Below are 14,155 nucleotides of genomic sequence, written 5' to 3'. Positions count from 1 at the left end.
GGAGTCCCATCTGTCACACTGTGCCACTCCATATAGTCACTGTGATTCACCGCCGTACAATAACCTCCATCCTCTCACTGTCTCCGAGCCCAGTCACTCCACACATCGCACTGTCAGCTTGAAGCCCACGGTCTCTGACTCTGTTCATCGATGTCCCTTCTCGCCCAACCATTTATCGTGTCTCACAGACGGACACCGGGCCTGATCGACCCGTGACTCCGGTCGCACCCACGGCGCTTGGCTCCGAGCTGCCCTCTGAAGTGATGCGGTGTCCCCTCGGCCCCTCCGCCCTATCCCCGTGAATCCCGGCTGACAGCGGGTCTCCCATCCCAGCGACGGCCGATGGCGGCGCAGCGAGGCCGGCAGCGCGGCTGTGGTGATCGCCGCTGCCCTTTCACTCAGCGCCCTGAGGGCAGGCGCTCTCTCTCTCTCTGGGTTGTTGGACCGGCCCGGCCCCGCTTCCGCTCACTGTGTCTCTCGCACAGTAATAGGTGGCCGTGTCGTCCAGTCTCAGGCCGTTCATTTGGAGATAGACGTTGCTGCTGCTGTCACTGGAAACCTCGAATCGGCCGCTGAAGGCAGGCCCGTAATATTTGCTACTACCCGCCACCATCCCCACCCACTCCAGCCCTTTCCCGGAGACCTGTTTCACCCAGTGCATCCAGTAGTTGTTGAGGGTGAAGCCGCTGGTTGAACAGGTCAGTTTGAGGGACCCTCCGGGCTTTGCCACCGCGGTCGGGGTCTGATTCAGCACGACCGCTGATTGAACGCCTGTCAATAAAAGAGAAAAGAAAGAGTAAGTTTAATGAACAGTTGACCAGACAGAGGGTCAAAGAGTGACCGAGAAGCAGCCGGCCCCGAGTGGGGGTGACGCCGCCGCGGGGACACCCACCTGTCACACAGGACAGAAGGAGACAGAGATAAGCAGCGACCCCCATCGCTGTGCGCACTGAGACAGACTTGGACACTCCGGGAATCGGCGGCTTCAGCTCAGGCCGGGCTTTGTCGGGAGCTGCAGTCAGCGCTGTTTAAATAGGGAAGTGAGCTGAGAGTGAGAGGGAGCCGCGGCTTGAGCAGGTTGCCACCCACTGAAACCAGAGGGGCAGCTTCCTGTCCCGGCCCCCAGCACAGATTTCAATTCCCCAAAAGGTGTTTGTCTCCACAACACGCGGCGGGTGAGGGGCAATGATGAGATCCGGATTAAAGATCGATCTCACTCTGCTCCATCCACTCATTACAATGCTGAACACTTTGTGGAGCAAGAGGACACTCAGATACCCCAGTGAGGGGCTGAGTTAAAAGTCGGTGTACAGATATCCCCCTGAGAGAGAGAGAGACTGGGACACCAGTCAATGTACAGATACCCCCCTGAGAGAGAGACAGAGACCGGTCACCTGTGCAGATACCCCCCTGAGAGAGAGAGGGACTGGGACACCAGTCAATGTACAGATACCCCCCTGAGAGAGAGAGAGAGACTGAGACACCAGTCAATGTACAGATACCCCCTGAGAGAGAGAGAGACTGGGACACCTGTCAATGTAGATATCCCCTGAGAGAGAGAGAGACTGGGACACCAGTCAATGTACAGACACCCCCTGAGAGAGAGAGAGAGATTGGGACACCAGTCAATGTACAGACACCCCCTGAGAGAGAGCGAGAGACTGGGACACCAGAGAGAGACAGATACCCCCTGAGAGAGAGGAACAGAAAGACCGGTCACCTGTACAGATACCCCCCTGAGAGAGAGGTACAGAGACTGGTCAGTGTACAGATATCCCCCTGAAAGAGAGAGGGACTGGGACACCAGTCAATGTACAGATACCCCCCTGAGAGAGAGGGACTGAGAGACACAGATCAGTATACAGATATCCCCCTGAGAGTGCGACTGAGATGCACGGGTCAGTATACATATATCCCCCTGAGAGAGGGACTGAGATGCACCGGTCAGTGTACAGATATCCTGATGAGAGTGAGGGACTGAGAGGCACCATCAGTGTATAGATACTTGCCCCCTGAGAGAGAGGGACTGAGAGACACCAGTTAGTGCAGATGTCCACATCAATGAGAGGACTGGGAGACACCGGTCAGTTTGAGTTGTTAATTGTCACATGTACCGAGGTCCAGTGAAAAGCTTTAGTTGCGTGTTAACCAGACAACACACAGACAATACATGATTACAATTGAACCATCCACAGTGAACAAATACATGATGCTGGGAATAACGTGAATAAAGTTCAGTGCAAGGTAAAACCAGTAAATTCCGATCAAAGATAGTCCGAGGGTCTCCAATGAGGTAGATAGTGGTTCAGGATTGCAGTCTGGTTATGGTAGGATGGTTCAGTTGTCAGATAACAGCTGGGAAGAAACTGTCCCTGAACCTGGAGGTGTGTGTTTTCACACTTCTCCACATTATGCCCGATGGGAGAGAGGAGAAGTGGGAGTGGGCAGGGTGAGACTTGTCCTTGATTATTCTGCTGGCCTTGCTCAGGCAGTGTGAGGTATAAATGGAGTCAATGGAAGTGAGGTGGGTTTGTGTGATGGTCTGGGCTGCGTCCACAATTTGCTGCAATTTCTTGCAGTCATGGATGGAGCTGTTCCCAAACCCTGCTTTGGCAAGTAATGTAAAAGTAAACCCCAAGGGGTTCTACAGATATGTCAATAGCAAAAGGATAGCGAGGGATAAAATTGGTCCATTAGAGAGTCAGAGTGGACAGCTATGTGCTGAGCCGGAAGAAATGGGGGAGATATTAAACAATTTCTTTTCTTCGGTATTCACCGAGGAGAAGGATATTGAATTATGTGAGGTAAGCGAAACAAGTAGAGTAGTGATGGAAATTATGAGGATTAAAGAAGAGGAGGTACGGACACTTTTGAAAAATATAAAAGTGGATAAGTCTCCAGGTCCTGATAGGATATTCCCTAGGACATTGAGGGAAGTTAGTGCAGAAATAGCAGGGGCTATGACGGAAATATTTCAAACGTCATTAGAAACGGGGATGGTGCCGGAAGATTGGCGCATTGCGCATGTTGTGCCTTTCTTTAAAAAAGGTTCTAAAAGTAAACCTAGCAATTATAGACCTGTTAGTTTGACGTCTGTGGTGGGAAAATTAATGGAAAAGATACTTAGGGACAATATATATAATTATTTGGATAAACAAGGCCTGATTAGAAACAGTCAACATGGATTTGTGCCTGGAAGGTCATGTTTGACTAATCTTCTTGAATTTTTTGAAGAGGTTACCAGGGAAATTGATAAGGGCAAGGCTGTGGATGTTGTCTATATGGACTTCAGTAAGGCATTTGACAAGGTTCCACATGGAAGGTTGATTAAGAAGGTTAAATCGTTGGGTATTAATAGTGAGGTTGCAAGATGGATTCAACAATGGCTGAATGGGAGATACCAGAGGGTAATGATTGACAATTGTATGTCAGGTTGGAGGCCAGTGTCTAGTGGAGTACCCCAAGGATCTGTGTTGGGTCCACTGTTGTTTGTCATTTACATTAATGATCTGGATGATGGTGTGGCAAATTGGATTAGTAAATATGCAGATGATACTAAGATAGGTGGTGTAGTTAATAATGAAGTAGAGTTTCAAAGTCTACAGAGAGACTTGGGCCTTTTGGAAGGGTGGGCTGAAAGATGGCAGATGGAGTTTAATGCTGATAAGTGTGAGGTGCTGCATTTTGGTAGGACAAATCAAAATAGAACATACAGGGTAAATGGTAGGGAATTGAGGAATGCAGTGGAACAGAGGGATCTGGGAATAACTGTGCATTGTTCCCTAAAGATGGAATCTCATGTGGATAGGGTGGTGAAGAAGGCGTTTGGTATGCTTGCCTTTATAAATCAGAGCATCGAGTATAGAAGTTGGGATGTAATGTTAAAATTGTACAGGGCATTGGTGAGGCCGAATCTGGAGTATGGTGTGCAGTTCTGGTCGCCAAATTATAGGAAGGATGTCGACAAAATGGAGAGGGTACAGAGGCGATTTACTAGAATGTTGCCTGGGTTTCAGCACTTAAGCTACAGAGAGAGGTTGAGCAGGTTGGGTCTTTATTCTTTGGAGCGTAGAAGGTTGAGGGGGGACTAGATAGAGGTTTTTAAAATTTTGAGAGGGACGGACAGAGTTGACGTGGGTAGGCTTTTCCCTTTGAGAGTGGGGAAGATTCCAACAAGGGGACATAGCTTCAGAATTGAGGGACAAAAGTTTAGGGGTAACAGGAGGGGTAACTTCTTTACTCAGAGGGTGGTGGCTGTATGGAATGGGCTTCCGGTGGAAGTGGTGGAGGCAGGCTCGATTTTATTATTTAAGAGTAAATTGGATAGGTATATGGATAAGAGGGGATTAGAGGGTTATGGTCTGAGTGCAGGTAGATGAGACTAGGTCAGGGAGAGTGGTCGGCGTGGACTGGTAGGGCCGAACGGGCCTGTTTCCGTGCTGTAGTTGTTATATGGTTATATGGTTATATGCTGTGATGCTTGCAGATAAAATGCTTTCTACGGTGCAGAGCACCAGTGTTGAGGATTATCGCAGAGGATAATTTGTCCCCTATCCTCACTGATTGGGGTCCGTTGGTCAGGAAGTCCAAATTTGGACTTGAGGATGTATTGTGGATGCAGCCCAGACTATCACACGAACCAACCTGTTTAGGAAGGAACTGCAGATGCCGGTTTAAACCGAAGGTAGACACAAAATGTTGGAGTCATTCAGCAGGACAGGCAGCGTCTCTGGAGAGAAGGAATGCGTGACGCTTCAGGTCGAGACCTTTCTTCAGACTTTCAGACAGTCTGAACAAGTGTCTCAACCCGAAACGTCACACAAACCAACCTCCCTTCTATTGACTCCATTTATACCTCACGCTGCCTCGGCAAGGCCAGCAGCATAATCAAGGATGAGTCGCACACTGGCCACTCCCTCTTCTCCCTTCTCCCATCAGGCAAAAGGTATGGAAGTGTGAAAACGCAGACCAACAGATTCAGGGACAGGTTCTTCCCAGCTGTTATAGAAACATAGAAATTGGATGCCGGATTAGGCCAATCGACCCTTTGAGCCAGCACCGCCATTCAATATAATATGGATGATTATCCAGAATCAGTACCCTGTTCCTGCTTTCACCCCATATCCCTTGATTCTGTTAGCCCGAAGAGCAAAATCTAACTCTCTCTTGAATACATCCAGTGAATTGACCTCCACTGCCTTCTGTGGCAGTGAATTCCACAAATTCACAACTCTCTGGCTGAAAAAGCATTTCCTCATCTCAGTCCTAAATGGCCTACCCCTTCTTCTTAAACTGTGTCCCCAGGTTCTGGACTTCCCCCAACATGGGAGACATTTTTCCTGCATCTAGCCTGTCCATTCCCTTAAGATTTGTTTATGTTTCTATAAGATCCGGTCTGATCCTTCTAAATTCCAGTGAATATAAGCCCAGTCGATCCATTCTTTCATCATATGTCAGTCCCGCCATCCTAGGAATTAACCTGGTGAACCTACACTGCACTCACTCAATAGCAAGAATGTCCTTCCTCAAATTAGGAGACCAAAACGGCACACAATATTCCAGGTGCGGTCTTACCAGGGCCCTGTACAACTGCAGTAGGACCTCCTTGCTCCTATACTTAAATCCTCTCGCTGTGAAGGCCAACATGCCATTAGCTTTCTTCACTGCCTGCTGGTCCTGCATGGTTACTTTCAGTGATTGATGTACAAGGACATTCAGATCTCATTGCACCTCCCCTTTTCCTAATCTGATACCATTCAGATAATAATCTGCCTTCTCCGGTGCTTGCCACCAAAGTGGATAACCTCACATTTATCCACATTATACTACATCTGCCATGCATCTGCCCACTCACCCAACCTATTGAAGTCACCCTGCAGCCTCAAGCATCCACTTCGCAGCTCACATTTATGTTACATTTAATTCCTTTGTATAAATCGTTAATATATATTGTAAATAACTGGGGTCCCAGCACTGAGCCATGCAGCAGTTCTCTATTCATGTCAATACCCTACCCCCAATACCATGTGCTGTAATTTTGCACACTAATCTCTTGTTTGGCACTTTGCCAAAGGCTTTTTGAAAGTCCAGATACACCTGGCTCTCCTTTATTCATTCTACTTGTTACGTCCTCAAAAAATTCCAGATTAATCAAACATGATTTCCCTTTTGTAAATCCTTGCTGACTTTGACCAATCCTGTCACTGTTGCTATTACATCTTTAATAATTGACTCAAACATCTTCCCCACTAAGGGGAAGGCTAACATCCCCAATTTCCCATTTTCTCTCTCCCTCCTTTCTTAAAAAGTGGGGTTTCATTAGCTACCCTCCAGTCCACAGGATCTGATCCAGAGTCTATAGAACATTGGAAAATGATCAAATTGTATCCACGATTTCTAGGGCCACCTCCTTGAGTACTCTGGGATACAGACCATCAGGCCCTGGGGATTATCTGCCTTCAGTCAACAGTTTACGGTTCTATTTCATGACTCATGTCAATTTCCTTCAGTTCCTCCGTCACGCTAGATACTCGGTCCCCTAGTATTTCTGGGAGATTGTTTGTGTTTTCCTTAGCGAAGACAGAACCAAAGTACTTGTTTAACTGGTCTGCCATTTCCTTGTTTCCCATTATAAATTCATCTGTTTCTAACTGAAAGTGACCTACATTTGTCTTCACTAATCTTTCCTCTCACATATCTAAAGAAGCTTTTGCAGTCCGTTTTTATATTCCCCACAAGCTTTCTTTCATGCTCTATTTCGCCCCTCTTAATTAACCCCTTTGTCCTCCTCTGTTGAATTCTAAATAGACAATAGACAATAGGTGCAAGAGTAGGCCATTCGATGCTTTGAGCCAGCACCGCCATTCAATGTGATCATGGCTGATCATTCTCAATCAGTACCCCGTTCCTGCCTTCTCCCTGACTCCATTATCCTTAAGAGCTCTATCTAGCTCTCTCTTGAAAGCATTCAGTGAATTGGCCTCCACTGCCTTCTGAGGCAGAGAATTCCACAGATTTACAACTCTGACTGAAAAAGTTTTTCCTCATCTCCGTTCTAAATAGCCTACCCCTTATTCTTAAACTGTGGCTCCTGGTTCTGGACTCCCCCAAGATTGGGAACATGTTTCCTGCCTCTAACGTGTCCAATCCCTTAATAATCTTATATGTTTCAATAAGATCCCGTCTCATCCTTCTAAATTCCAATGTATACAAGCCTAGTCTTTCATTCATACGACAGTCTTTCAAGATACGACAGTCCCGCCATTCCGGGAATTAACCTCGTGAACCTACGCCGCAAGCCCTCAATAGCAAACCCTCAATAGCCCTCCTATTTCTACTCCCTAGCGTTTGAGGCTCATTGAGGAGGCGCTGTGAACTGTTTGCGTGCTACTGTATGTTTCATTTTTTTTCCATTGGAACCTAATCAGATGTACAGCACTTTGGTCAATGTGGGTTGTTTTTAAATGTGCTATACAAATAAAATTGACTTGACTTGACTTGACTAGCAAGAATATTCTTCCTCAAATTTGGAGACCAAATCTGCACACAGTACTCCAGGTGCGGTCTCACTAGGGCCCTGTACAACCGCAGAAGGACCTCTTTGCTCCTATACTCAACTCCTCTTGTTATGAAGCCCAACATTCCATTGGCTTTCTTCACTACCTGCTGTACCTGCATGCTTCCTTTCAGTGACTGATGCACTAGGACACCCAGATCTCATTGTACGTCCCCTTTTCCTAACTTGACACCATTCAGATAATAATCTGCCTTCCTATTCTTACCACCAAAGTGGATAACCTCACACTTATCCACATTAAACTGCATCTGCCAAGCATCCGCCCACTCACACAACCTGTCCAAGTCACCCTGCAACTTCATAGCATCTTCCTCACAGTTCACACTGCCACCCAGCTGTGTGTCATCTGCAAATTTGCTGACAAATTTCTCTCAGTCCTCCGGTTTGCTGCTTCCCCAGGCCAATTTCTATGCCTCTTCCTTAGATTTAACACTATCCCTAATATCCTTTGTTTGCCACGGTGGAGCCGCCCTCCCTGTTTTATTTTCCATGCTAGACAGGGTTATCAGGCCACTGAATCATCCTACCACAACCAGAAAGCAGTGCTGAATCAGTGTGAACCAGAATTTCTTAGGTGGAAGGAGGATTATATTCTGATCAGGAATTTTCTCTCTCAGAGATTCAAAAAGAGTTTCAGTACCAGATAGGTCTCCCCTTACTACAGTTAGAAAACACTTTGATCTGTGTCAGCCATGGGTCTCTTGATCCAAGTTTTCAAGAACAGGAAGTGCAACACTAAGAGAAGCAGTTGTACTGAGAAACGGGAGGCTGCCCAGTCAAGGGGGCAGTCAAGTGCTGTTGCACGGGTCAATGGCAGGAAATCCCAGGGAGAGACGTTCTGTGGAGAATCTGTTCCTTCTTCAGAATGGTCTTACAACAGTTCTAAATCATACACCTCCAACAGACATGGAGCAACAAACACAGCTCAATCCAACTCCCATGGCAGCTAAACAGGTGTCCTGTTACCGTTTCGACTTTACTTTCACCATTGCCATTTGTCCTTTTACAGGAACTTGGGACAGTTAATGGAGATGTCTTGAGGACAGTCCGTATTATGGACATGGAGGTGTTCGATGTCATAAGGCGTATGACAGTAGATAAAGCCTATGAAGATTGGACAAAACACTGATGTGTGGAATGTATTACCAGGGGAAGTTGTGGAAGCAGATACGTAGCAATGATTAAAAGGCATTTAGACATATATACGGGCAATACTAATTTACGGAAGACATAGATAGATTAGACATTCAGTGTTTTCTTTCTTCCGGGATATGAATGTTTTGGTTCCACTTGTTTTCCAAAGTATGCTTTGCTGGTGAGCCTCACATCAGTGGTAAGAAAGCAATTGGAGAGGATTCTTTGGGATAGGATTTACTACCATTTGGAAGAGAATGGGGTAGTTAGGGACCATCAGTATAGCTTTGTACGCAGCAGATCATGTCTTACTAACTTGAATGATTTTTTTTGAGGAGGTGACAAAGGTGATCGATGAGGGTAGGGCAGTGGATGTTGTCTATATGGACCTTAGTAAGGCATTTGAGAAAGTTCTGCACGGTTGGTTGACCAAGAAGGTCAAAGTGAACGGCACTCACAGTGATTCTGTTGTCTGGGTCAATACAGGCTTACTGATAGAAGACAGAGGGTTGTGGTGAATGGCATTATTCAGACTGGAGGTCCTTGACCAGCTGGGTTCTGCAGGGATCTGCAGACAGTGAGCAAGGATATTAAAGTATAAAGGGAGGAGGATATTGATCAGCTCAGAAATGGGCAGAGAAATGGCAAATGTGGTTTGATCCGACCAAATGTTCAGGTGTTTTTCTCAAAATGAACGACGTTCTCCGCACTTGCATGGAGCACATCTCTTCATCGTCTTCTGTTTTCAGACTCAGTCCTATTAGTCGGTTATCTTTTCAGTAATGTAAGAATTGTTTATAGGTGTTGGTCACTAAGTCAGGAACATATTTCCATACATCATGCAGCCTGCTTGTTCTTTTTAGCAAGTCTGTTCCCTGTGGGAGGCCCCCTGTTCAGATTAAGACAAGCTGCCATCTCCTACAGGAAATCAGAGTGAAGGAAATAGTCCCCACATCACTGTCCAGTTTCACACACCCGTCAACAGTCAAAATATGAAACGTGTTTCTGGTAAATCAACAGCTGCACGCAGAGACTGTTCAAATTTGTCCCATGCATAGAGGATCAGCAGCAGGTTCTTCAGCCCTCCAACCCATCCCCACCCACTACTGACGTGTGTTTAAACATTTATTCACCTTGGTTCTATGTCCTTTAATCACCAAATTCTAACAACATTCTGTCCTTGTGGAAACTTTCAACTGAACCCCAGTCTCGACAGCCTTCAGGGGCAGTTCTGGGTTTCCAGTTCCCTCAATATCCTGAATCCCATGTTTATGTTTTTTGCCCTTGTTTTGGATCCACAGCAGAGGTAACAGATTCTTCAACTGCTCCAGGACATCAAGTGATTATTTTAATCTCCCCAATTACACCTTCAATTCTCCACACCTTAGGGAGCATTGAACCAGACCTGATATTCTAACCACTTCTCTCCCACTGCCACTGTCCATGGAGGCGATACACCCTGTGCTGCACCCCCTCCAAGGACACACATCCTTCCTGAGGGGTGCTGCCCGGAACCACACCCGAAGATCCAGACGTGGTCTCACCAGAGCTCCATTAAACAGCAGCATAAAGTCCACTCCTTTGTATCCCAGCATTTCCCATCAACTGAGGCAAGTTAAGAGCATTGGATTAAATTCCAGCTCAGTCAAGTCAAGTCAAGTCAATTTTATTTGTATAGCACATTTTAAAACAACCCACGTTGACCAAAGTGCTGTACATCTGATTAGGTACTAAGGAAAAAAATGAAACATACAGTAGCACGCAAACAGTTCACAGCGCCTCCTCAATGAGCTCAGGATTAATCCAAACCTATCAGTGGTCTCTCAACACAAAGCAAACCTTCCTGCTTTGCTCTTGTGCCCAATGAAATTGGTCATTTCCTTTTGAAATTACTATCGGTCAGCTGAGTGACTGACCAAACAACAATCTCTGTTTCTCTCATCACCATTCCTGTTACCGCTGGCATCATTTATCCATATACCTCTCCATACCTAGCTGTTGCCTGTATTCAAGATAGGTTTAAAAAAAAAATTCAGTCTTACATAATTTCCCCCTCATTTTTCTCTCCGTCACCCACTTCCAATCTCTCTGTAAGGTGCTGCTGGGTAACTAGTGGTGAGATTAGCAATCTCACGACTGGCTACCCAGCAACACCTGACAGAGAGATTGGGAGTGGGTGACGGGGAGAAAAATGAGAGGAAAATACAGAGCACAGAGGGAGAAAGGGGAACAAGAAGAGCGAGGGGAAGAATGAAGACAGTGAGGTGATTTAGGAAAGGATGAAATGGGAGGTGGAAGAAAGGAGAGGGGTTAAAGAGAGGGGAAAGTGGAAATGAAAGAGAAATAGGGTGGATATGTTGAGAGCAGGGGAAGAGAGGAGAGAGAAAGCAGGGAAGAGATAGGGACTGGGTGTGGGAGAAAGTCAGGAAGGGAAAAGTATGTGAGGGAAAAGAGTGGGAAAGATGAGAAAGAGAGCTGGGAGTGAATGAAGGAATGTGGGGGTGGGGAGGGAAGCAGAAAGAGAGAGTGAGAAGGGGGGTGCCACACTCTCAGCTTCCCATCTGAACGGCAGCTGAGCTGCCAACCACAGCCTCCTTCCATGACAATGACTGATCTTCACCTCCACAACATTGACCATCTCTAGCCTCGGCTCCATTAATGTGATACTTGTACCGTCACCCTGGCTGCAGCTATCCCCAGTCCCAAGTGTTCCAGTGGATTCCCAGCCTGCCTCTCATCCTACATTAAGTTTATGGTGACTTAAAGAATCAGTGACTCAGTTCCAATAATTGGAATCCTCACATTGAGTTCTCACTCCATGACCTCACTCTTAGGCCTGGAATTAGTTGCAGCCCCTCAATAATTCCGTGTTCCTCCATTTCTGATCTCCTGTACCCCCTCACTTCCTACACACTCATCGTGGTAGTTATCATATCAAAAGATGCTACACAAATGTAGGTCTTTGTTGTTGGGATGAGTGGCCCTGCTCTAAGAAACTGTTAATCTACAATCCTGAAATTTTTGCAAACCAAAACTTAGACTGGGTTTATAGGCAATAGACAATAGGTGCAGGAGTAGGCCATTCGGCCCTTCGAGCCAGCACCACCATTCAAAGTGATCATGGCTGATCATTCACAATCAGTACCCCGTTCCTGCCTTCTCCCCATACCCCCTGACTCCACTATCCTTAAGAGCTCTATCTAGCTCTCTCTTGAACGTTATCTTATTATGTTTCCTTTATATTGTTCTATGGAGACTTCACATCTCCAGATTATCATGTTCTGACAGGCAGCATCTCTGGAGAACATGGTCGTGACGTTTCAGGTTGGGACTCTTCTTCATTGATTGTGGTGGTGGGGGGGGGGCAGGACAAAGCCTGGCAAGTGATAGGTGAATACAGGTGAGGGAGACTAATGATAGGAATTAGTCATCCAAATCGTTGATATCAACCACAAACATTAGTGGGCCCAGCGGGTTAGAAAGCTTCTCTGGAGAAAAGGAATAGGTGACAGTTTCGGTCGAGACCCTTCTTCAGACTGAGTCAGGGGAGAGGGAAACTAGAGGTACGAAAAGGTACAGAACAAATGGGAGCCATCGTCGATGACTTAGGAAAGGTGGAGCCCACAAATGTCCATTGTTGGCTGTGGATGAAGTGATAACGAAGGGATACAAACAGTGAAACTAGCAAGTTGACTAGGGTGGTGGAGAGAGAGGGAATGCAAGGGACCCTGACAGTCCTCTCAGGTGAGGCAGAGGTTCACTTGCACCTCCTTCAACCTCATCTAGTGCATCTGTTGTTCTATGTGTGGACTCCAATGTATCGGCGAGACTAAGCACAGACTGGGCGATCATTTTGCTGACACACCTACGTTCAGTCCGCCTTGGCCTACAAGACCTACCCAGTTGCCAAACATTTTAACTCCCCTTCCCATTCCCAGTGACCCTTCCGTCCTGTGCCTCTTCCACTGTCAGACTGAGGCCACATGCAAATTGGAGGAACAGCAGCTCATATTTTGCTTGGGCAGCTTACAACCCAGCGGTATGAATATTGATTTCTCCAACTTCAAGTAACCCTTGCATTCCCTCTCTCTCCTCTCTCCTCAGACTGAAGAAGGGTCCTGACTTGAAACATCCCCTACCCATTTTCTCCAGAGATGCTGCCTGACCTGCTGAGTTACTCCAGCATTTCGTGTCGATCCTTTTTTTGAACAATCTGCAGATTATTTTTATGATCTTCTATAATACAATATCATAACTGCTCATGGCAGACAATTTAAACCTGCAGAAACCAAATAAACCATTGAACAAATCAACACCTCACAATACCTCCCATGGGCCACAGACTGCTACACGTTGCTCTGGGCTTCTAGGAGGAGGGAGATCCACTTCATTACAGCATCGAGAAGACACTGCCCCAGCTGAGGATTTCACGGGATTGAGTAGAGGGAGGGCAGAGATTGCTTTTCGTCCAAATGAAACTTCAGGATTTTAAGTTTATATTACCTTGGATGAAAACTACACAAGATATCAAAGACAGCCATTGATTTACTTGAAACTCAGCAGCCATTTGTTATTAATAACTGCCAGATGTCTGAAACTCTGTGATAACATTTAGACACAGTCCTTCTCCTTACACTTCCTCTCAGGTTGCACAGGCAGGTTTAATTTGAGCAGGGGGCCTTCCCAGTAGAGCCGTGTTACTAATAAGAATAAACACACTGCTTTACATATGGAAATACAATTCTGATGCTGTGTTTTGCACCAACAGGTTCATGTTTACCACACGGAATGGGGCTGAAGGAATCAAAACCAATGGGCAATGAAGACCCTCTCCTCATTTCAGAAAATTTGCCACGTTTAGAAACGGGTTCTAAGTAACGGTGATTGTTATTGATCATGATTACACTGATTAAGTAATGGGAACGATCTGTCCAGACGTAAGGACACTTGCATTTTAGGTTCTGAAGGAGCTGAGAGACTCCCACCAGCAACTTATTCTGTGTTTGCTCGAGCTGATCGTAGAGATCCACCCTGATGACTGTAGTTGAAGTGATCAGGTAGATGGGAATTGGCAGCATCAAAGCAATAAACTAAGGACAAACTAAAAAGTTGCACAAGCTGCCTTTGAAACATTACAAAAAGCCGTTGGCAGAATCCCTGTATAATGTGTTTGAGCTGATGTTTGCTGATGAGAACCAAGGCTGCTCAGTGAATCAGGTTTAAGACTGAAGCTGCAGCCTGGACCACAATCAAGTCTGAATCACTGTGGGAACTGAGATTTTGATTGGCTCTGAAGATGAAGGGACAATAAATGTGGGTATTTACAGAGAATCAATAGTCTGCTAACCCAGTGTGGATGAAGGGTTGTCAGCTGATGTGGGCTCCAAGTGTATCCCTGGGACTGAGGAGCAGACTTATGAAGGATCCTTCTTCAGACTGATCAGT

General features: G+C 46.2%; 1 gene segment (V, D, J or C); it reads right to left on the bottom strand.

Moving 5' to 3' along the window:
- Positions 1-10: 10 nt before the first annotated feature.
- LOC144600864 (immunoglobulin heavy variable 3-30-3-like) lies at positions 11-1,026 on the bottom strand. The segment is given in 2 exon segments: positions 11-771; positions 893-1,026. Coding segments are annotated over 2 exon segments (423 nt in total).
- Between the last annotated feature and the right edge of the window lie 13,129 nt (positions 1,027-14,155).

This window comes from Rhinoraja longicauda, chromosome 16, assembly GCF_053455715.1.
Source record: "Rhinoraja longicauda isolate Sanriku21f chromosome 16, sRhiLon1.1, whole genome shotgun sequence".
Classification (NCBI taxonomy): domain Eukaryota; kingdom Metazoa; phylum Chordata; class Chondrichthyes; order Rajiformes; family Arhynchobatidae; genus Rhinoraja; species Rhinoraja longicauda.
The sequence above is the reverse complement of the archived record's forward strand: the minus strand, read 5'-3'. Positions and strand labels throughout refer to the sequence as shown.